Genomic DNA, 25729 nt, shown 5'->3' with positions numbered 1-25729 from the left:
GACTTCTATTTTAGTGTTGACCATGCAAAAGAAGAGTAAAACATTTCATTTTCCAAACTGGAATTAGAGGGGCATGCATTAACCTGGTTAGAAAGTCATACAAAGACACTTACGATATAGACAAATCTACTAGTAATTAAGTGGGAACATTTCAAAACTCTCATTAATTTTTAGTTCACCTTATCGGGTATGTAGAGGACCAATGGATCCATTGGCATACTTCATGAAAAGGTAGGTTCAAAGTGTGGAAGACAAGACCACCGAACTCAAGAAGATGGATATTATGTTGGATATTTATCCCAATAACCCATATGTACTCCTGTATTTTGGGGGTCTATACAGTCATTTGTGAAAACAAATGATGCTCTTCAAGTCCATAACAGTTGATATGGCCTGTAAGAAAGCACAATGTCTAAAAAATATAGGCCACAAAAGGGTCATCCAAGTGGTCCCAAATAGAAAGAGCACAAAGACACTTTCAAGGAGGGCAAGAAGAAGTGGAAAGGGAAAGACAAGAAGACAACAACCACTAAACATCAATGTAAGAAGACATTATACCATTAAAACCATTGCAATATCGATGGTCACTTTGAAGAGGCATGTTAGAAACTACATCTAAAGTTGAATCATTAGAAGGATGCCAAGAAGAAGAACCTGTTATGCTACATGTTGCTGATTTTCAAAGAACGAAAGTAAGCTCGGTCCTTGGTTTCCTGCTTAGAAGAGGTCTGCACCAGTTATCCTCCTCCTGCTCCTTCACTTCGCTTACTCCCTTTCACCCTGCTACCTCCGTTTTTCCCCTTGTCTTCCGCTGCTGCAATATTGCGATGCGATCTGATCGCTATCGCAAATCGCACCCATGTGTGTTATGGCTCCGCCCTTTGTCTTCCGCCGATGCGATATTGTGATCGCTCCTCCGCCATCGGATCTGTCCGCCCACGATCTGACGGCTCGCGTTTGTTCGCTCCCGTTTCCTCCTGATATCTCCCTCCAAGTCAATCTTTGTCGTTCATCTGTGCGATCCAACGACCGATAATTGTTCCCGTCATACTCATGCCTCTGCCATATTGCCCGTGTCCATAGCCGGTTCTGTGCTTCCGAAGGAAGAAGGTGGCCAGTTTTTCAACTCTCGGCGTAATAAATCCTCAACAACTGCATTTAACAAGAAAGCATGGCCGAGAAGGAAAAGACCAACCTCGAGTAGATCAGCGCATTTATCAGTTATGGAGTTCCACTCCACCTGCTTGAAAAGTACAACAGAGCGCCAGAGAACGTCAAATTCATCAATTAAAGCAAGCAGATTGTAGCAGAGACTCCATCAGAGAGTTAAAGCGGTTGGTGGTCAATTATGACCCCTCCACGCATAGAATAGTAGAACATTTTTGTAAACAAACTCTATATATACTCAGAGACAAAATGTAATTAGGTTGATGAATGTTATTTTGATGTAAGGCTCAACTTCTGGAGATTGTAACTACTGTGATACCTGCAGCGTCTGGTCTTCATTTTCAGCTAATACAAGCTTCTTTTGCTGTTAATTGCTCACTTTCCACTTCTTCTTCTTTGTCCAGGCTGTGCCTGTTATGCATTTTTAATCTGCTTTGATGTTTAGCATTAGAGGGGCTGTCATCCCACCTCTGTGTTAGAATCTAGTTAGTATTGTTGAATGTGTATGCAGGTTTCTATTGTTTTAGTGCCAGAGAGTTGTCATCCTGTCTGTGCATTAGGAAATAGATTTGCAGACCTCTTTGCTGGTTGCAACCGACCATCACATGGTCTTGTGCATCTACTGGTGTGGTCAGTATTCTCCATGTCCACTTAATCCTCAAACTGTGAGTAATTGGTGGTCTAAAGCCTTGTAGTCTGGGGGTGTTCACCCATGTCTAGGGTTAAGCACAGTAGAAGTGGTTATTTGGCTTGAATATGCAACATTTATTTCATTCATCCACCATCTTCCAACATTTTTTTGTTGAGTTTGTAATGTTCTCGAGCATCTCCGAGATACAACCTAGGAGAGTTTCTTGGGGTGATAACATTAATTGGCGCCATTGCCGGGGAGAGGAGAATTGAAGCTCAGCTTCCCTGGAAGAACGACACAGTTCCAGATTTTGACGATAGACAAGGTCTGGGCACATTTCTGGTTGTAATCATCTATTTGGTGACTCCATTGGAGGAAGACCATTCTTTTGGCAACTCCACTTTGCAGTTCTGACGCAGCTGGTGAGGCATGTTCAGAGTTACCTTCAGAAATCAGTAGCTGAACTAGTGCATGATCCTGAGAAGATCATTCAGCAGAAGAAAGTATCGCAGTAAGGAGCATCAGAATCAGGTAAGCCTTAGAAATTCCATGTATCTCTATTAGTGATTGTCACCTTCAGAGATTCATTCAGCTCCTTAGTCATTCCTTTCCCTTCAGATTCCAGTTTAAATAAAGAAGCATCCATGTTGTCCATCATATTCCTTTGTTTCTATCATTCTTTTCATTGATTCATTCCACTCAGTCCACCAGTATCCCTTTCGTTTACCTCAGTCATCGCAGGCCAGTAAGCTCTTACAAAGATAGAATGAATAGTTGCTGCTAGGTATGGACCCTTAGTCTTGCCTACCCCTTTGAATCCTATGCCTGCAGGAGATTATCAAGAATTTATGCCAAAGTTTACTGGTACAAAAGGAGTAACAGCTGAAGAGCATCTAGAGTCCTTTTATAGCTATGCTGATAACCTGGATATCAATGAAGAGGATGTGTGGATGAGGGTTTTTTTCCAAAGCCTAGATGGGGAGGCTAGAAAATGGTTCAAAGAATTACCCCCTAGGTCTATTGCAGACATTGAGGCCTTAGATGATGTGTTTTTAAAGCACTGGGGAAATAATAAAGATCTGCTCTTTTATCATGCTGAATTTGGGAACTTGCAGAGGGAAGATGGTGAGCTGCTGTCTGATTTAACATTAGATTCAATCATGTGTACAACAGAATGCCAGCTGAAATAAAGCCCACTCCTACTTTTGCTATGATTTCTTATGCCAATTCCTTCGATTCTCAGTTCTGCCTGTTGTTAAGAGAGAGAAGATGTACTTCTTTGGTTGAAATGCACGCTGCAGCCTTTGAAGTAGAGGCAAATATTATTGCTACAGAAGGACTCGAAGGTGATGCTGAGAGGAGAAGTAAAGGGGGTGAGTCCTCATCATCCTCTGATTCTGAGATCGATAAAATGTCCAGGATGATTGAGTTTTTGGCCTCTGAAGTTTCCAGATTAGAAGCTGAGTAGTACTCTGAGGAGGCAGGAGCTCATTGTTCCATTTCTTTTTCAACTCCAAATCCATACAGAGGAGCAAATGAGCATTTGTAGATTTTGCAAAGAAATAAAGTCACAAATGAAAATAAAAGGGTGAAGACCCTTTTACAGAATATAGTCATGGAAGAAGAGCTATTTGAAGAGGAGGAGGTCCATGGTTTGGAAGGTGCTCCTTTCTTAACAAGAGCTGCATATGAAGAAGCATTATCAAGAGGCACTGCTTGTCAGTTTGTTGTGCCTACAGAACAACAAGCTTATCAGCAGCAGCAATCAGCAGAAGGCCCCTTTATCCTCCAAGAATCTGTGCTCGATGCTAGATCATCTTCATATGACTATGTAGATCTGCAACTTGACCAGCCTGTTATTATTCCCAGCTCAGTGATCAAAAAGGGAGAAGAAAGATCCCTATCATCTATTGTTTCTCTGTCTGCTCCAGTAAAAATCCCTCATAGTTGCCCCCTAGGCACTGAGGCAGGAAATAGCTCAATGCTCAAGGCTGAGACTGATCACCTCAGTTTTGATTTTCTGAAGCCTGCTCAAGTGGTCCTTACACAGACTGAAAGGGCAGCTTATCAGATAACAGAGGAATAGGGTGTACAGTTTTGGGTCTCCTCCTTGGATGTGGACAGTTCAAAGCAAGATGGAGGAGCAGAAAATGTCTTTGTGTCCCCTGCATAAGAAAACAATGATGCATCTTTCATATTTATTTTGCAGGCCACAGAAGACAAGAACAGGTACACAACAACAATGGCTATTCAACAGGTGTACAGAAGCTCCTCTAAAGAACATCCAAGGAGGAAAATACACAGAAGGGAAATGAAATTTGATCCCTATCTGCGTATCAAGGTTAAACCTCCTAAACTCTTTGAGGTAGAGGATCAAATAAATCCTGTCTTGCTGATATATGATGAACCAGATGACAGGCAACAATTTTGATGGCCCAGCAAATGGGCAATTTTTGAAGTTTAAGTTCTCAGGCTTTAATGATTGTAATCAAGTTCTTTTACAGGTTTCTATTGTATGCTTAGTTGACTCCATGCCCAATGGATACTAGGCAATGGTTTTTAAGCTGATTTTGTATGAAGGCAGTGGTCTGCAGTTCTTGAGACCTCACAGGAAGGATCTCATCCCCAGAAGGAGCCAGTGTTAGCTCTGCTACATGTTGCTGATTTTCAAAGAACGGAAGTAAGCTCGGTCCTTGGTTTCCTGCTCAGAAGAGGTTTGCACCGGTTATCCTCCTCCTGCTCCTTCACCTCGCTTACTCCCTTTCACCCTGCTACCTCCATTTTTCCCCTTGTCTTCCACTGCTGCGATATTGCGATGCGATCTGATCACTATCGCAAATCGCACCCATGTGTGTTATGGCTCCACCCTTTGTCTTCCACCGATGAGATATTGTGATCGCTACTCCGCCATCGGATCTGTCTACCCACGATTTGACGACTCACATTTGTTCACTCCCGTTTCCTCCTGATATCTCCCTCCAAGTCAATCTCCGCCGTTCATCTGTGCGATCCAATGACCGATAATTGTTCCTATCATACTCATGCCTCTGCCATATTGCACGTTTCCATAGCCGGTTTTGTGCTTCCGAAGGAAGAAGGTGGCCATTTTTTCAACTCTTGGCATAACAAATCCTCAACAACTGCATTTAACAAGAAAGCATGGCCGAGAAGGAAAGGACCAACCTCGAGCAGATCAGTGCATTTATCAGTTATGGAGTTCCACTCCACCTGCTCGAAAAGTACAGCAGAGCGCCAGAGAACGTCAAATTCATCAATTAAAGCAAGCAGATTGTAGCAGAGACTCCATCAAAGAGTTAAAGTGGTTGGTGGTCAATTATGACCCCTCCACGCATAGAACAATAGAACATTTTTGTAAACAAACTCTATATATACTCAGAGACAGAATGTAATTAGGTTGATGAATGTTATTTTGATGTAAGGTTCAACTTCTGGAGACTGTAACTACTGTGATACCTGCAGCGTCTGGTCTTCATTTTCAGCTAATACAAGCTTCTTTTGTTGTTAATTGCTCACTTTCCACTTCTTCTTCTTTGTCCAGGCTGTGCCTGTTATGCATTTTTAATCTGCTTTGATGTTTAGCATTAGAGGGGCTGTCATCCCACCTCTGTGTTAGAATCTAGTTAGTATTGTTGAATGTGTATGCAGGTTTCTATTGTTTTAGTGCCAGAGAGCTGTCATCCTGTCTGTGCATTAGGAAATAGATTTGCAGGCCTCTTTACTGGTTGCAGCCGGCCATCACATGGTCTTGTGCATCTGCTGGTGTGGTCAGTATTCTCCATGTCCACTTAATCCTCAAATTGTGAGTAATTAGTGGTCTAAAGCCTTGTAGTCTAGGGGTGTTCACCCATGTCTGGGGTTAAGCATAGTAGAAGTGGTTATCTGGCTTGAATATGCAACATTTCTTTCAATCATCCACCATCTTCCAACATTTTTTGTTGAGTTTGTAATGTTCCTGAGCATCTCCGAGATACAACCTAGGAGATTTTCTTGGAGTGATAACAGAACCTTCTGCACACAAATTCAAGTAATCAAGTAGACAAAAATATCATATATGGATGAGAAAATTTATTTCACTTCAATGCAAAAGGAGATGAATTCGAGTAGTCGTTGTCATAAGGAAGTGAAGGAGATGAAAAAAACTCTTCCATAACAAGATTTAGATCAAGAAGATCAAGGTAGATGGCCTATTTGTTTCTTGTTCGCACGCTAATCTCATACCAACTAACCTGGTTAGCAAGCTTGGGTTGGAAGTTCATGATCATCCAAGCCCATACCCATTGGGGTGGGTGAACAATGATGCAAAAATCAAGGTCATGAAAAGATGTAAGATCAAATTTTTTGTCAGTGCATAGTTTATTGATCAAGTTGAGTTAGACATAATACTCCTTGACATGGATGGTGTAGTCTTTGGAAGACCCTACATGTCTATGAGGGATGTAAGAGAAAACCAATATCCTTGATCAAAGATGGGAAATCCTACATCATCAACATACACAAAGGTAAACCAAATATCTCACTAGTTAGTTCTAATCAAGCTATGAAGCTCATTAGTTTCAATAGAAAATATGTGTTACTTTTCTTAAGAGAGAATCAACCAAGTGATGAACCAATAAGGGAAAAGGAATATTTGAAGAAATGTACTAAAGAGAAAAAGTAGTATTTGAAGGAATTACAATAGGCATACAGAGGGGTGCTCCAAGATTCTGAGGCGTTACCACCTAAGAGGAAAGTGGAACATGAGATATAGTTGTTTTCTGGCTCCCAATTACTAAATATTGGGTTGTAAAGGTAGTCTACTCTAGAAGCAGATGAAGTGAAGAAGCAATTGCAATAGCTATTGTAGTAAGGAGTGATTTGTCGAAGAAACTTGTCTTATTGGTCACTTATCATTATCATGTCTAAGGATGGGGCATGGCAGATATGTATCGACTACTGAGAGTGTTGAATAAGATTACAATCAAGAATAGGTACCCTCTTCCCTGGATTGATCATTTGGTGGACCAATTTCCACATGTCAAGTACTTCACCAAGTGAGATCTTAAATCAAGATACCAATAAGTACATGTAAAAGAAGAAAACACCTAGAAGACCACCTTCAGGGCAAGGTAAGGTTTGTATGAATAATTGGTTGTCATTTGATTTAGATAATGCACCAACTACATTTATGAGACTAATGAATGATGTATTACATATTTAAATTTATTTGTTATAGTATGTTTGGATTATATATTGGTTTATAGATCTACCTGGAAGGAGCACATCTCAAATTTCATTTAGGTGTTAGAAACTCTAAAAAATCCCCAACTACTGGTAGATCTATAGGAAATGTGAGTTTGCTTGGCAAACATTGGTTATTTGGGGTATGTGAATGGTTAGGGGGGTACTTAAGATATATCCTACAAAGATGGAGGTCATCATAAAATGGTCAACTCCTGCAAGTGTTACTAAAGTTAGGAGCTTTATTGGAGCAACATAATATCTATGGAAGTTAATAACATATTTTTTAGTGGTAGTTGCACCATGACTCCACACCATAACAATAAAAAATAAGAGTTTCCAATGGGGAAGAACTAGCAGAAGGACTCCGAAGTGCTAAAACATATGATCAATAAAACACCAATTCTCACATTTTTCCAAACTTACAAAAGCCTTTCAAATTGAAGATAGATGCGAGAGGGTACGTTATGGAACCAATCTCGATACAAAGAGGTACATTGATTTTCTATCATTCGAAAATGTTCCATGAGAGAGTCTTGAACTACTCTAATTATGATAAATAACTCTTTGTCTTGGTAGAAGTTGTTAAGAAGTGGAAGTACTACTTGATGGCTAAGGAAACCAACATCCACACAGAGCACCCACCTCTACAGTATTTGTCGGCCTAGAGTAATATTCAACAAATTAAACATTACAAGTGGATGGGGTTTTTATAGTAGTTTCATCTAGTCATCAAGTGTAAGAATTGCAACACTAACAAGTTGGCATGCATGCTATCAAGGTCAACCACTGCCAAGATTTCATCTTTGAGAACTTTTATGCACATGGAGAATTTTACCCATGATGCATATAAAGTGGCATACATGGAATATCCAGGTGGCTTCAAAAATAAAAGTGGCCTTGAGATAACTAAAAAAATAAAAGTCATCATATTGAAGTGAAACCAAGACTAGATCGTGGTGTTCATCGTCCTGATTCCAACGGCGTGAACGCCACTCAAATCCGAGTTGGTATGATCAAGTTATAGCTGGTCAAAGTTCTTGTCAAACTAGGCCAAGTCATAGTCACTAATGAGGTAACAATTTGGTGAAGGGATGACCCACATAAAACGGAAGTAGGAAAGGGAGAATTTGTTGCCTCTTTAATTTTCCTAATAACCCTTAAAAACCAACAACGAAAATTTAACTATTATGTTATAAAAAAATATTAAAAAATGATTAAATTTGGCGTGGCGAGCTACTACCCCCCAACAACATTATATAATGGCATATGTATTAAAATATTATGGTGGATGGGCCACCCCCGGCGGACCTACCCGACCACCGAACAATATATATATAAAGGCATGGTTGTGATATGGTTGGCCAATACTCAAAGCGAGACCGTTAGGGTTTGAACCCGCACCAGCCAGGTGGCCGGCCTGCCCGACATGGCAATCCCATCACAACAACCGCCCAAAAATTAACTTTGCTAACCATAAAACTTAATTCCGCTCCAACTTTGGGGTGTGGCGGGTTTCGAACCCAGTCTAACCCATGTTATTTTCCACCGCCACCATGGGCCAACAACCCAACATTGGTAGGTTACCCGAAGTTTTTTATTTAAACCTTAATCAATCGCCATTCGAATAGCCGGAGAGTGGAGCAGAGGTCCATACGGAACTAGGAGCGGTCCAGGGGACGGAACCCTGAACAGGGTATTTTTTTTTATGCTAAGAAGATTCCTTTGGGGTCCATAAGTTCCAGTGTCATAACAAGATAAATTTAGTCATTTTTACATGATTTTGCACTACGAATCCAATGGTGATGTCTATTTTAGCATCTGAGCTATGAATTTTTCATCCATGACTGAGATTGGAGGTATAAGGGTCATTTATGTAAAGTTGATTTTAATTCATTTTTATTGACATTTAATGAAAGAATGTCTCCCCACTTTGAGTAGGGCCTAGAGACGTAGCCCACATTGGGTGAACTCTGTAATCAACTCATTTGTGTGTCTTTTATCTCATGGTTATTTTATGATTTCCGCTTCTTTTTCATGTGTTTAAGTTACCTGGTTACATGCTCTTTTATATGCAATTTTGTATGCATCCTTGAAGTTAAAAGATCTAGATCAAATTTGGTATCAGAGTAGGTCTTCTTGATGCAAATTGCATGAGTGAATGCTAACCAGGAACAAGCTCCAAAGAGAAGAAAGAAAACTCAAATCATTTAATCTCGAAGTGGGGTGTGCCTCACGAAGATGGAACATGGAAGATGAGGATGTAGGAGCGGAAGAAAAGCGAAATTATCGCAAGATCTTCTTCACCATGGCAGAGAAAGTTGACAAGTTGTTTGCATAATATGAGAAGACAATCAAGCCTAAGAAGAAAGAACCAGATGACCATGCATCGGTAAATCATGAAGGTGGAAGAGGAGAGCCTCATGAACCTCCCTCTCCATCCTCTAGTGACAGTGCTTCTTCTTCTTCTTCTCATCATTCTAACATGCGTCATAGGAATACATCTAAGAAGCCATTTTTAAAGCTAGATGTAAAGTTTAATTTGTCCACATATAATGGAGAATGTAATGCAGAGAAACTAAACAATTGGATTAGACAGATCGAGGTTTATTGTCAGATTCAGCAGATCAAGGAAGATGAGGCCAAGATCCAATTAGCATCTCTTCGATTGAGTGGCACCGCTCTTGTCTGGTGGGAGAGCAAGTTGCAGAAAGGCAACAAAAACTTGGGTAATCTCCTTTCTTCTTGGTCCAATTTTGTTTCTGCATTAAAAGATCAATTTTATCTAATGGGTTATCAACAAAAGGTTTTAATGGAATGGCAATATTTAAGACAAGGAAAGGGTCAAAATGTACAAAGCTTCACATAAGAGTTTAAAAAGCAGGCTTTAAACTTGGGCATTTCACTTGATTCACCAAAAACTGTAACAAATTATATTGGTGCTTTACATAGTTACATCAGACATTCTTTGTTATTATTTGAGCCTACTAATATTGATGTGGCCAGTGTGAAGGTCATTCACCTTGAAAGTAGGGGAAAAAATGATAAAGAAGAGCAACCAAAGAAATCATATTTCAAACCTCATAATGGCAAGTTCAAGGGAAAAGGCAAGGGAAAGGACAAGAAGGCAGCTACAACCAAGAAGGAGGAAGAAGAAAATAAATCTTGCACACATGGCAAGAAGGAAGGCCATGATGATGAACAATGTTGGAAGTTGCATTCGGAGTTGAAACCAAAGAGAGTTGGTGGGAAGAACAAGCAAAAGACAGTGGAAACTATGCAGCGGGACCTTTGATTCAATTCCAGTGACAAGACATTGATCACAACAATGGGCACACAAGGTAATCTTTCTCTTCATGTTAATGAAAATTCTGAATTGGTACAAGTTCTTCAAATGAGTCTCTTGTTAGTGAACGAAACAGGATTGAATTTTTCCACACTCGATTTATAATGAAACATACTAAAGTGGAAACCTTGTTTGATCTGGGCTCACAAGAAAATTTGATTTCAAAATCCTTGGTTAAGAAGTTAGGATTATAGACCAAGCCTCATCTGAAACCCTACCCTCTTGGTTGGGTGTGTGATAAAGCCAAATTACATGTAACCAAGAAGTGTAGAGCTAGATTTGTCATTGCATCAAAACTTGTAGATGAGGTTGATCTTGATGTTGTACCCTTGGATATATGTGGTATTGTATTAGGGAGTCCATATTTGTATGATAGGAAAGAATTTTTCTTTTGCCATGAAAACAAGTATCATATCACGAAAGATGAGGTAGAATACATCGTTAGAGCTCATCGCACCAAAATCAGCGTCAGTCTTGTAAGTGTAGGTCAGATGAAGAGATTGGTCAATTCCAACAAAGGGTGCATGCTCATGGTTGTGAGAGCAAAAGATGCTGAGACTTCTGAAGCTTTCCAAGGTTTTGATCCCACTCATAAAAAGGAATTATATGAAATTGTTTCTAACTATAATGGCCTTTTTCAGGAACCAAGTGGGTTGCCTCCAAAGCATGAGATCCATTTGCAACATGATGCTAATTTACCCAACATTAGTATGTACATGTTGTTAGCCATTGAGATGGAGGAAATAAAGAAACAAGTGTAGGAATTGTTGAACCAAGGGGTCATAAGACCAAGTTATTCTCCATTCGGTTCACCTATTGTGTTGGCACCAAAGAAAGATAGCACATGGAGGATGTGCGTGGACTACAGAGCACTCAACAAAATAACAGTGAAGAATTGGTACCCTCTCCCTCGCATTGATGATTTATTAGATCAATTGAAAAATGTTGTCTATTTCACAAAACTGGACTTGCGCAATGGCTATCATCAGGTCAGGATTGCAGAACAGGATGTATGGAAGACTGCATTCAAGACGAAACAGGGGTTGTTTGAATGGTTAGTGATTCCATTCAGACTATGCAATTCTTCGGCCACAATTGTGAGGGTAATGAATGATATTTTCAAACATTTTCTTGATGATTGTGTACTTGTGTATCTTGATGACATTCTTGTTTTCAATAGGACATGGGAAAATCATGTGATACATGTTAAAAAGGTGCTTGATGTTTTTCAAAAATAAAAATTGTATGTCAAAATGTCTAAGTGTGAATTTGGTAAGACCTCTTTGGTTTACTTTGATCACATTGTTGGAGGTGGACAATTAAAAATAGATCCTTCTAAAATTGACATGATTGTAAAGTGGCCTAAACCCACCAATGTTACAGAGGTTCGTAATTTTTTGGGTGCAGTACAATACTGGAGAAGGTTCATTGCCAACTTCTTTGTCATTTCATCCCCCTTACATGCATTGACAAGTGTGAAGAAAACATTTCAGTGGGGAGGAAAGCAACAAAAAACCTTTAATACACTAGAAGAGAAGATCAGTACCGCACCAGTTTTGGCCTTACCTGGCCTCCAACATCCTTTCAAGGTCGAGACCGATGCCAGTGGATATGCCATGGGAGAAGTGTTGATGCAACAAAGGAAACTTGTATGTTACCATTCGGATACATTCTCCCAAGTTGTTGTGAACTATCCCACATATGACAAGGAGTTGTATGCCTTGGTTCAAAGCGTGAAGAAGTGGAAGCATTATTTGATTAGCAAGGAGACCATCATTCACACATATCACCAGCTCTTGTAGTACCTCCAGTCACAGACCAAGCTTCAACAAGCACGTCACTTCAGATGGATGGGATTCCTCCAACAGTTTCGCTTGGTAATAAAATACAAGAAGGGCACCAACAATAAAGTGGAAAATATGCTTTCTCGCCCTCCTATTTCTGCATCTATAGTTTTGGAAAATGCTTCTTTGTCTTTTGAAATTTATGTTGAACAGTGTGTTGATGATGATGATTTTAAGGAGATTTATGCAAAGTTGACTCATGGATCGTAGATGGATAGTTACCATTTGCAGGGAAATTTGTTATACCACCTTGGAAAACTTTGTATCCCCACCAATGAAATAATACATGTAATCAAAGAGGCACATACCTCTCTTGTGTCAGGTCATTTTGGTGTAGGGAAAACTTTGTGTCATTTGCAGAGATTGTGTTATTGGCCTCACATGAAAATTATTATGACTCGATATGTAAAGGGATGTGTGTTGTGTTTAGTTAGCAAGCCCACTAATATAAAATTGGGGCTCTACACACCACTCCCTGTTCTAAGTCGTCCATGGGAAAGTGTGTCAATGGATTTTGTAGGTGGTTTGCCTTTGTCTAGGAGAGGTCATGACTATTTGTATGTTGTTGTGGATCAATTTAGCAAAATGTGTGTATTAATGCCTTGTAAAAAGAAAGTCACTGCAAAGCAGACTGCTCATCTCTTCTTCCAATTTGTATGGGTCCACTTTGGGTTGCCCACATCCATTGTGTCTAATCGAGACTCTCGCTTTCTTGGAGAGTTTTGGACGAGTTTATGGAGAATGATGGACACCAAGTTGAAGAGGATCACGAAATTTCATCTACAGAACGATGGACAAACAAAGATTGTCAACCGCATAATGATACACTTACTCCAAGGCTATTGTGGCAAGCATCCCAAGTTGTGGGATGAACAGTTTCCTTATTTACAACATGCATACAATCGGACAGTGCTTTCATCCACTCAGAGCTCACCGTTTGAGACATGCTTTGGATATTTGCCAAATGATCCCTTAGACATGGTCTTTGGGAGAGATGAAGATTCTAGTGGGCAAGATGATAGGGACAAAGCACAGAAGTTCATTCAATGAATTCAGATGATTCACCAGGTAGTGCAGGAGAAATTGGAGAAAAGTCAAGCTCAATGCAAAGCTCGACATGACAAACAACGAGTCGATCACCAATTCCAGGTTGGAGACAAAGTGTGGCTCCACATTAGCAAATACAGAATGAAAGGGGAAGGAAAGAAGTTGAGACCAATCCGATATGGCCCATTCACCATATTAGAGAAGATTGGAGACAATGCTTTCTGTCTCGATTTGCCACCATACATGCATATGTACTTAGTGGTGAACGTTGAAAATTTAAAGCTTTATGAGCCTGCTTTGATCATGGACACCGAAGAAGTTGGACAGGTTCCTACAATGAACAATTTTTCACCCAAATACTTGGACAAAATACTCGAGGACATCATTCTTGATAGGAAGATCAGGGCTTCACGATGGGGAGACGTGGAGTACCTTCGTATTGGTTTCAAAGTAATGCATCCAAGTAAGGCACGATGGATTGAAAAGGAGAAAGTGAGGGAGAAATACCCTCACTTTCCAATTGACTGATAAAGTTTTTGGCGGCCCAAAATCTCATTAGTGGGGAGGAATGATCTAGGTGGCTCCAGAAATAGAAGTGTCCTTGAAATAGCTCAAAAATAAAAGTCATCAGACTTGCATGAAACTAGGACCAGATCGTAGTGTTCTTCATCTTGATTCCAATGGTGCGAACGACACTCAAATCTGAGTTCGTATGCTCAAGTTATCGCTGGTCAAACTATGCCAAGTGGCAGTTACTAACGAGGCAACAATTTGGCGAAGGGATGACGCACAGAAAATGACGGTTGGAAAGGGTGAATTTTTCGCCTCTTTAATTTGCCTAACAACCCTTAAACACTGACAGTGAAATTTTAACTATTATGTTATAAAAAATATTAAATTTGGGGTGGTGGGCCACCACCCCAACGACATTATATAACGGCATATGTATTAAAAAATTGTGGTGGACGGGTCACCCCGGTGGACCTGCTCAACCACTGAATAATATATATATATATATATATATATATATATATATATATATATATATATATATATATATATCCACGGTTGTGATATGATCGTTGGCCAATACCCAAAGCGGGACAGGCAAGGTTTGAACCTGGGTCGGCTAGGTGGCCGGTCTGCTCGACGCGACAATCCCATCACAACAACCACCCAAAAATTAACTCTGCCAACCATTAAGCTTAATTCTACTCCAACTTTGGGATGTGGTGGGTTTCGACCCTGGTCCACCCCCATGTTATTTGCCATCGCCACCAACTGGCCAACGACCCAATGTTGGTAGGTTTGTCGGAGTTTATTATTTAAACCTTAATCAATCACCATTCGAACAGCGGGAGAGCGGGGCGGAGGTCCAGTGCGGAACCATGGGCAGAACATGGTATCTTTTTTTATGCTTAGAAGATTCCTTTGGGGTCCATAAGTGCCAGTGTCAAAACGGGGTAAATTTAAGTCATTTTTACATCATTTCGCGCCACGAATCCAATGGTGATGTCCCTTTTTGCATCTAAGCTTTGAATTTTTCTTCCATGACCGAAATTGGGGGTATAAGGGTCATTTATGTAAGGTTGGTTGTAATTCATTTTTGCTACCATTTAATGAAAGAATACCTCCTAGGGTCTGGAGAGGTAGCCCACATTGGGTGAACTCCGTAATCAAATCGTTTGTGTGCCTTTGATCTCATGGTAGCTTTATGATTTGTGCTTCTTTTTCATGTGTTTAAGTTACTTGGTTACATGCTCTTTTATATGCAATTTTGTATGCATCCTTGAAGTTCAAAGATCTAGATCACTATCATCTCCAAAATGGGTTCCCCTATGAGGTGGACAATCTCTATGTCCCTAAAGGTGAAAGATTGCAACTTATCGAAGAGACTCACACCTCCAAGGTTGCATGACATTTTGGTGTTGGGATAATAATTGTTGCTTACAAAGGTATGTGTGCTAGCCCAAAATGCATGAAAATGTAGTATGATATATTAAACTATGTACACTTTGTTGTACCATCAAGCCAAGTAATATGAAACAAGGTATATACCATTCTTTACAAGTACCCATGCGACCTTAGGAAAGCATTTCCATGGAGTCTGTGGGTGTTTTATCAACAATAGGGAATGTATATGATTATTTATTTGTGGTAGTTCACAAATTCAGTAAAATGTGCATTTTTATGACTTGTAAAAATATAATCAAAGGACAAGAAGCAACAAACATATTCCTTGAATAGGTTTGAGTGCACTTTGGGATACCAAGGAGACCATGTCGAATAGAGATACTATATTTCTTAGTGCCTTTTGGACTACACTTTGAAAAAAGATGGACACTAAGTTGAAAAGGTTTATGGAATTCCATCCATAGATAGATGGGTAGACATAAATAGTCAATATGATTTTGGTGCAGTTTTTGAGGAGTTACAATCATAATCATCCAAAGACCTAGGATGAAAATATGATTTATATTTAATACTCCTATAACAAGCAATCCACACTTCTACTAGTAAGTCCCCCTTTGAAACTTACTTTGGGTATTTACTACCTTCTCCTTTGGATGTTGTATGTGGACAACAAGGAGGATAGAGAAGAAATTTCAAGATAAGGATTGAAGGTAGAGAAGTTTAATGAAAAGATTAGGCAAATCCATTTACAAGTATAAGAGATGTTGAAAAAGTCACGAGAAAGGTACAAGGCTTAACATGAATAACATAGAACAAAGAAATCATTCGAACAAGAGAAGACTATAAGGTCTTGGTGAGAAGATCAAAGCTTTATAGTATGAACCTTTTTAGGTATTAGACTAGGTGGGAGATAAGGCTTAAAACATTAGAGAAATTTTGAGGTAAAAAATGGGCCTTAAAACAAAAATGTACAACCAAAATCAACTTTATAAGAACCGATAGGATTTAAGATGATGATGTCAACCATGAGTGATGATTCACCATTTTTTTGAGTAAAAAGGTAAAAAGATTAAAAAATAAAAAACAATTTTTTCAACTCGTATTTTCAATTTATCTCCCTATGGTTTTACTCAAATTTCGAGTGACAACACTCATTGGATGCAAATTTAATTTATCATCCAAGGAGTGCCCATGTTACACATTTTACATGGACCTTTCTACACGAAAAATGAGAAATACATGAAAAAACGTGATTGCAATCACGTTTTTTCATGTATTTCTCATTTTTCGTGTAGCGAGGTCCATCAAAAGTATGCAACATGGGTACTTCTTGGATGAGGAATTAAATTTTGCATCTAATGAGTAATCTTGCTCGGAAATTGAGTAAAACCATAGGGAGATAAGTTGAAAATACAAGTTAAAAAATGAATTTTTTTTCCCCTCTAAAATTTGATGATGTAATTTAATCTTTTTTTTGTAAGCTTGGCAATACGACATCTTCATCATGTCCAATATATCACCCCGATTGAGGCGGGGAATTGAACCGGTGACTTCACATCAAGGAGTTCCTTAACGGACATCCAATCACCGACTATCCAAGACCCCGTGGACATGATGTAATCTATTTTTATTTTATTATTTCCACTATTATTTTATAATATTCCTTAGGAGGCTCATTTTAAACCTCAAAAATTCTCTAATGGGCCTAGTCTACTGCAGTGTACCCTCATACACGTGCAGTTACTTAATAATGATGTTGAGAATTTGAAACTTTATGAGCCTTCCATCTTGGATCAGGAGGAGAAGCGGGGCCTACCTACCATAGAGAACTTAGCACCATATGTTTAGGAGAGTTAGCTAGAGATCATAGTTTTGTAGAAGTCACATCTAGAACTACAAGACAAGGGAAATATGACCTTTGGTAGATTGGGTTGAAAGGACAACTAGGAAAAACAAAATGGTAATCTAGGGAGGCGGTACAAGAAACATTTTATCACCTCATCCAATAAAGCTTTTGATAACCAAAAGCCTCCCTAAATGGAGAGGTGTGATCTAGATTTGATCACCATACTATTTGTCATCAATCTCAATATTTTTCGAGTGGAAAATTGGAGGAATTGGCTTGTATAACCCAATTTAGTGGTAGATGTCAATTCTGAATATTGGGGTCCAAAACCTTCCAAAACCATTTTCAAGCATCAAATGACATTTTTTGGGATCAAAAGTTTCCAAGCATAGTTTGCAACTCCATGACACTATTCTACACTCTGATAACTTTCCAATGGTGCAAAATTAATCTCAATTAGAGCTTAAACATAAAAGTCATGCCTTTTGCAAGTTAACCTACCTTGTTGACCACCATGGTACATGCAGATATCATGTTAATCCCTCTTACTCACACGTGGAGCTAGTCATATCAAGACTTTCCAGAAGATTCTAGAAGGTCCAAAACCTTATCACATTGAGGTTTGAAGAAGTCAAAACCTTAACACTAGAGGACTATTAGACTATGTTAAATACCAAGCCACTAGGAGAAGGGATTCCATTTTTTGCATTATACTTGTCCCACAGCTACGCAAAAAACATCTCATAATGGTATTTTCAAAGCATAAGGAGGGGTGGGGATTTTGTAGAAATTGTTTGAGCCATAATGTCAAAGGTAACTCCATAGGAGCGCCCACTCCTCTGTATCTGTAATTTTACAATTGAAGCTAAAAGAGAAGAGGATAGACATCACCATCTAGCCATGTTTCCTCTTGTATTGGGTTTCCATGTAGGGAAAAATTTAAGGATGGTAATTTTTCTTAAAGTGTAGAAACCTTGGTGAATCTTTACTAGTATGTAATATGCATACCATAAAATATTTAACAATATATATTTTTTTAAATTCAAATGTCCAATGATTTTATGTAGCCACTATAAAATTTGAGCAAATCATTCTTAGAAAAATATGGAAACTAGAATTTTTTTATTTTTTTTTTGTCAATAATGTGTTTATGTGCTGCCCTTTTTATTTTTTATTTTAATTATTTCCTAAATTCAATCAAAGCTAGTAAATAATTAGTCTGAACTTCAAAAAAAAAATATGCATAATCTAAGATTTTTAGAATATTATAAAATCTGTTATACCGGTAACAAATTGTTTTAGTACAATATCCGCAAATGCAATGTTGCGAAAATCGCGATATTATCGCGGTTTTTAAAGTTTGGCGATATTATCGCCCGATTTTTATGCTATTTTTTTTTTTGAAAAAATCGGGGAAAAATCGCGATAACTTGAAAAAATTGCGATTTTCTCGTAAAAATCACGATTTTTTGGGAAAAAATCTTTTGGAAAATAATATATATATATATTTTTATTTTTTTTCTTCTGATTTTTTGATGAAGAGGAGGAGGTGACACAACCTACCCAGGCTACCCCTGTCACTAGTAGAGGACGTGGTCTACCTCCTGTAGCTCCTAGTTCTTCATCTTCTAGAGCATAGCAGAGTCCACTGCCAACTCCACCGACATCTACATCTAGAGGGTTAGAGAAAATCAATGGTGTTAGACTTTAGTTATTTGGTTCATTTCATTGTATATGACATTATGACTCATGATATGAGATACATTATTATATTTTTTGTTGATATTTTGACACTGAGTTAAGACTCGGGAGTCAGGACTTACAATTCAGGACATGATTCATTGTTATGTGTGATGTAGCACTAGAAATGATATTACACATCTTATATATTAGTTCTTTTATCATATTTATGTGTCAATGTATTTATTTTATGTTGTAGATGCTTTAGATATTAAAAAAAATTGAAAAAAAATGAATACTTTTTTATGTTACGATTTTTTCCCAATTTTTACCGATTTTTCCCAAGTTTTCCCGATTTTTTCCCCTCGCCAATAATACCCCGATAACGATTACTACAACATTGCGCAAAAGTTCAAAGATCAATTTCTTATAAGAGCATCCATTTTTAACACAATTTTTCTTTAAAAAAGAAGAAAGAAAGAAATAGAATTCTGAACAAATTGACTAACTTACATTGGATGCACCATCACAATGGGTAATATCCCCACCTGTTCCCTGTTCCTAAACAAAGATAGGGTACCTTAAATTCTCCAGAGCAGGTTAGCTAACTTGCACTGGATACACCATCCAACAGCAAGCCAAATCCCCCACCTCGTTGAAGAGAGTGCCTAGCCACATGCATCCAAGTAGGCTGGATAATTTCCTCCAATCTCTTATGTCGTATTATATTTAAGATGTCAGTTTATAACCCAACCCACAATTTGGTGAATGGTTTATTCATAGTCTATAAAGCCTGTTTTGTCAATAACGTAATGACTGAAGAAAATTTAGACAGACAAAGGGGATGAAATGACTCTAAAAGACAGATGGTAGACAGAAGCTAGGATAAACAAAACTTTGCAGATGGAAGACAAAAGATAGGATAAGTAAAACTTGGTTGCAAGATGCATTTTCAAATTAACTACACTGTAATATTTATATGTAAAATTTATTTCGTTTTATCCATTTTTGCTTGTACTTGTATCCCTAAAAATATTAGTTTAGATAAAAATCAACTTTTTCGAAACCAAGCATGATTTCGGCCATATGACAAGAACCAAAATATATCTAGCAACAAAGTATACTATGTAGTGCACAATCCAGAGTGCACAATAACATAGATTATCCAGTTCGTATAATCAGTCGAAGCAAGGAGACCGACATATAATGGAAAAGATGTCAAGCTCCTTGCTTAAAAAATTAACGAAATTTGTTTAAATTTCACAAAACGATCAAATATGCAACTCACCAACCCTCTGAATGGCATATATCATTCACCTCATAATGTTATCTAGACAATGCCTGTAACCAAATCCCCAAATACTCTAGTTCTTCAAACGTTGTACTTTACTGGAACCTGAAAGAAGAATTAGTTCTTTGCCATCAATGCCAGGTTGATGACACGCCAAATTAGTCATGATGCAAAGGCAATATTTCTATCTGCTTGACTTATTATCATCATTTATCACATAAGAACTCAAAACAATCTATTACTGCAACATCTTGGAGATGAAATTGGGTGTAAACTGATGGTAAGCACACTCTCGATTTCTTAATAATTCAAGGTTGTTAACAGTCCTAATAACATTGTCAACTTCTTACCACGGTGACAAAGACTTTTTCCTTTCTTCTAACACACATCGTTCGGCACAGAACTCATATTGGAAACGCACGCCCTGTCACTTGTGTCTATGAAGAAAATCTATTCAATATTTGTATACATTTTCTACGGGCTTGACCTGTCCTCTATGAGGAAAGCATGTACCTTATTATTGATTTCAATCCAACTGCACCCAGGTGTCTTTTTTAAATCTCTGTAATTCATCAATTTCCTTACCTTTTCAATGTCAGCCCACCTGCCAGCTGCTGCATATATGTTTGATAGAAGCACATAAGGGGTAGCATCTTTAGGATCCAACTCAAAAACATGTTTCGCCACATATTCTCCTAACTCTACGTTGTTATATGTTCTACAGGCACTAAGCAAAGAATTCCAGATTGTAGCATCAGGTGCTATTGGCATTTTTTTGATGAAGTCTTTTGCTTCATCCAGATGCCCAGCACGGCCAAGAAGATCAACCATGCAGTTGTAGTGGTCCATTGTAGGTGTGATATAGTATTCATTCATGCAATGGAAGTAATGACAGCCCTCGTTCACTAAACCCGCATGGCTGCAGGCAGCCAAAACACAAAGTAAGGTGACATGGTCTGGTACCACGCTAGTATGTTTCATTTGTTCAAAAAGCGTCAGCGCCTCGTTGGCAAATCCATGCATGGCATATCCTGCAATCATTGTTGTCCAGGAGACAATATCTTGTTGATGCATTTTGTTAAATAACGCGTGTGCCCTTTGTATATTCCCACATTTTGCATACATATCTATCAGGGCATTCACCACAAGGATATTGGTTTGAAATCCACTTCTAATAATATTTTCATGGACCTCCTTGCCCTGTTCTAGAGCTGCCACATCTGCGCATGCTGGGAGAATGCTAGTGAAGGTCTTTGAATCTGGCTTTACTCCAACTACTTGCATTTGTTGAAAAAGCTTCAGCGATTCCTCACCACGACCATTTTGTGCAAAACCTGCAATCACAGCTGTCCAGGAGACCACGTCTTGTTGAGGCATTTTCTCAAAGAGCTTTAGGGCCTCCTCAACAAGTCCATTATGTGCATATCCTGCAATCATGGTATTCCAAGATAGTATGGTTCGCTGAGGCATTTCCTCAAATAGTTTAATAGCCTCATCAATATTTCCATGATGCACAAGTCCTCCAATAATTGCATTCCATGATACCACACTTCGTTGAGGCATTTCCTTAAAGAGATTCATGGCCTTGTCAAGAAACCCATTCTGTGCAAATCCTGCAATCATTGTATTCCACGAAACTTCATTATGTTGAGGCATCTCCATAAAGAGTTTAAGGGCTTCATCGAAAAGTCCATTTTGTGCATATCCTGCAATTAGTGCATTCCATGAGACTACATCTCGCTGAGGCATTTCGTGGAACAATTTTACTGCATCATCCATAAGCCCATTCTGTGCAAATCCAGCAATCATAGCATTCCATGACACTACGTCTCGGTGAGGCATTTTCTTAAAAAGTTTCAGGGCATCATCAACATGCCCTAAATGGGAATATCCTGCTATTAAAATTGTCCAGGATACCACATCCGGTTTGGGTATTTTATCAAACACATCGCGTGCAATCTCTATATTCCCACATTTTGCATACATGTCAACAAGAGCATTCGCCACAGAGATATGAGACTGGAATCCATTTATTATTATTTGTTGATGAATTCCCACACCATGTTCCAGAGATGTCAAGTGGGCACAAGCTGAAATAACACCGGAGAAGGTAAAGTGATTGGGTTGAAAACCATATCGTTGCATATGATAAAAGAGAGCCAATGCCTCCTCGGCAGGGCCATACCTTGCATAAGCTGCAATCATCACAGTCCATGAACAGACGTTTGGTTGAGGCGTTTGCTCAAACACTTTGCGAGCGTCTGCTAAACTTCCGCACTTGACATACATGTTGAGAAGTGTGTTGTGTAAAAGTGTATCTGCCATAAATCCATTTTCAGTGATGTGAGAATGAACTAATTTACCCTCTGCTAAAGCTTTTTTCTGAACACATGCCTGCAACAGAGAAACATATGTACAAGAATCTACATCGCAATCCGTAGCATAGAGAACGTGCATCGCCTTATTCAGTCGGGCCAGTTTACAGGGTGTTGGTACATGATCGAAAGTGGGTGTGTTTACAATAGCCTGCGTAGGTACTGTGTGGCAGTGAAGGAAAAACGTCGCAACGTAAAGGCGGTAGTTTTCACATACTGAACGCCTAATCCGCCAATTCATGAAGTTTGGTGATCAGTGAGTAATGCTCAATAAACTCCATTGGTTTACACTATGAGAAATCAATGTAAACCTTTTAAAACATGCAGAGATTGCGAAGGTTGAGATCCCATATTTGATTAAAGCCCTATCGATCCTCCCCAAGAGATTGAGATTATTGCTAATGCATCTTTCAGTCTGGAGGAAAAAGCGATACAGCTGGTTTTGAAGCTCATCCCAACATAGGTTATGCCGAAAGAAGAATATCATCTGGCGCTGCTTCAACAGTGTAGGGCCTATCACTTCACTAACTCCAAACATGGATTGAGAATCTTGCAAACCCCTTGGCAGCTCGATTGGTTTGTGAGTTTAATACAGGGTTTTAAATCAGAGGTTTTTCTAAATTCGTCTTCAAAGATTTTTCAGGCAATCTTCATTTGCATAATGGAAAAATACTAAATAGTATATACATACTACAGTGGGGCGACTTACATAAATGCTCCCAAGTGAAAGAGGTAAGTATCTCGTAAAATCAATTTTGATGTATTATGAGGTAGATTTATTGTGATTTGGAAATATATATATATATATATTTTATTTAGAAGATTTATATATTTGAATCGAAATTTGTGTGTGTATATATATATTTATTTGAATGGAAGTTTTTGTGACTAAAGTTATTTAGGGATTTGTTTTCCCGACTATTATGTAAACTTTTTAAATTGTTGACATGTTTCAAATCAATATCTTTTAAATTGTTGATATGTTTCAAACCAATTAATGTGGTTCATTCGTCAAGAGTTTTACCATAGTTTAAGCTAAGCAATGGGTCTTTGTTTTTGTTAATTCACAAGGAGTTTCGGGGTGCCTTAAAGCATAATAAATATATTAAAAGAGATTCAACAAAATGTAAGTTTCTCTCGTTCTATAGATGGAAATTTGAAAATATGGGTCATATAAGGAGTCCCTTTACTCACATTGTGTTCATTATGCTAGAACATTAGGTGGTCTTGCATATAAAAGGAGGGCCCCTCAAGGAAACATATGGTAGGAGACAAAGGATGGAGTATGCAAAGATTCTAACTATTGTGTTGTGTTAACATCTTTGATGTCATAGGAACTCATGACCTCATATTGAAGAAGGCAAATTTGAAGATTGATAAAGTCAAGATTGTTTGTATACGTAGGAAGCTTCACAGATTCACAGATTCACAGATTTGACTCAAATATGTGAATCTATGGAGCTTCCTACATATACAAACAATGCCAACCACAAAAATGTGAAAACTATAAAGTCAAGAGTGTTTCTAGGAGTGGACAACAATATGTGATGTAACCACCCCACCCACATTTACCTAATTTCATCGCCCTGCCAAGTTAAACATGAGACGAAGAGTTACTATGACATGACCCGACATCATAGATCTAATTAAGGAAGTGGGGCTGACAAATTGACCACATAATGACATTGTACATGGGTTATGGTCACTCAGACGATGAACAACCACCCCAGGTGACCAAACCTTGAGTTGGAACCCTTTTTCTCTACCCTGGGCCCACAAATGCACCCACAACAAGGCATGCATGCGGTTATAGGCCTCCAACTACATGCACAACATTGCATCCATGCAGTTATAGCCCAATTTCTCCAGTTATGAGCATGCGGTCCCAGGAGTAGTGCCACCTTTTCAGGCTTGCCTCCAGACCACTGCCCAAAATTGCTTGAGACTTTCCAAAATCATATTTAACATGGAAACAAAGCTAAACATTCAATCTCAACTCAAAAACTTGACCTAGACTAACCAGAACATACTAGGCATTTTGTCAAACACATGAAAAACATGTAAGCTACAGGTCATGAATGCATATATAATCATAAAAGTATGAGATTCGTCTGAGAATCACCAATAAGGCCCTATGCCCTCTCCACATAGCTGCAACAACAATTATTAGTTCATACATTCATCAACTGATCAATAGTTAAACAATTCATGACAAGAGTCGTAGAAGATACACATCATATAAACAACATATAACTAGAAAATAACTAGCATATAAACAATGGCAACTCAGCCATAATATCGCCAACATAATCGCTACAAATATACATGAACCACAGTACTGAGAATAACTCTTATTAACATATGAAAATACCAACCAAGTCAGGGACTTCCACATACCACCCAACCATAGATTGGGTTGAAACAAATCTCTTTTTCATCCAATAACCCCCGTGTGATATTCCAAGCATGAATGTGGGATCTAATGGAATAAACCAAACAAAACCAAACCAGGGTTTCTAAAGGCCAAACCACCTCGACCCTCAACTAGTGATTCCACCTCACGATCAGACATTACTAACACCAACCATATCGGTCTCTACCCAAGTTGTCTAAGGCTCCAGGAACTACTAACTCAACCCACCAAGGGCTCCAGAGCATTTGTCCCAACCTAGGCTCCAAGACTAGTAACTCAACCCAAGTTGTTCCAGGGCTTCCATAGCGTTTGTTCCAACCCATGGCCATAAGGAATTATGAGTACCAACCAAAAAACAATCAAGCGGGAAAACCCACAACACCATGGCTATCCACGAAATAGCAAGGCAAGGCTAAAACCACTGTCAATATAGGCAAGCCTCCATGCCAATGACAACACATAACTAGAGAACCACATGCATCTACCATGCATCCATAAATCAACAAGGAAATCACGCGTGCAACCTGTTACATGCAAATAAATCCAACTGTAGTTGTCGGTCCACCTGTTCCCTTGCGCTTTCCTTCGTTCCTTTGCCTTCCTTCTCCAATCCAAGTGAAAACTAGAGTGCTCCAAAGATGCTCCAAGAATGCTCCAAGATTTATGTAAGTGTGCAAGAGTATGAGAGAATGAGAAAATAGAATAAAGCTCCAACACAAGACTGACAAAAAGTTATGAATTGATCTTCATAATCATTTTTTGATTTTTTTTTTTTTTTTTTTTACAGAAACGGTTATGGGATTTCATTAAGTATTTGGCAAAATGCCATATTTTCGGTTACAAAAGGTGAAACTGGTTTCTTGGCATCTCTCCAACCAGCGGGACATGGCGCATATGCTTATGAATCGCCTCTTTTTACAATTTATCACATGAACTC

At 38.7% G+C, this 25729-nt stretch overlaps 1 protein-coding gene across 3 annotated transcripts; it reads right to left on the bottom strand.

The window, feature by feature from the left end:
* Positions 1-19805: 19805 nt before the first annotated feature.
* Positions 19806-23102, bottom strand: LOC149259237 (pentatricopeptide repeat-containing protein At2g13600-like). 3 transcript variants are annotated; one of them, XM_089417817.1, is made up of 2 exons: positions 22432-22569; positions 19806-22322 (listed from the first exon to the last, which is right to left on the bottom strand). In XM_089417817.1, the coding sequence occupies exon 2, from the start codon at positions 22291-22293 to the stop codon at positions 20479-20481; it is 1815 nt and encodes a 604-aa protein (XP_089273943.1). In that variant the 5' UTR covers positions 22294-22322; positions 22432-22569; the 3' UTR covers positions 19806-20478. The 3 variants fall into 3 exon arrangements, with proteins under 3 accessions (XP_089273943.1, XP_089273953.1, XP_089273932.1); XM_089417827.1 differs by lacking the exon at positions 22432-22569 and having other exon boundaries at positions 19806-22094; positions 22190-22317; XM_089417806.1 differs by having other exon boundaries at positions 19806-23102.
* Positions 23103-25729: the final 2627 nt, after the last annotated feature.

Source organism: Pinus tabuliformis, chromosome 6 (assembly GCF_031772625.1).
Source record: "Pinus tabuliformis cultivar Carrire ecotype Pingquan chromosome 6, CPIR1, whole genome shotgun sequence".
NCBI classification, from domain to species: Eukaryota; Viridiplantae; Streptophyta; class Pinopsida; order Pinales; family Pinaceae; genus Pinus; species Pinus tabuliformis.
The sequence above is the reverse complement of the archived record's forward strand: the minus strand, read 5'-3'. Positions and strand labels throughout refer to the sequence as shown.

Excerpts from the sequence above, each read along its gene's own strand:
- LOC149259237 (XM_089417806.1), bottom strand. The coding sequence starts at position 22,620 with ATGAATTGGCGGATTAGGCGTTCAGTATGTGAAAACTACCGCCTTTAC.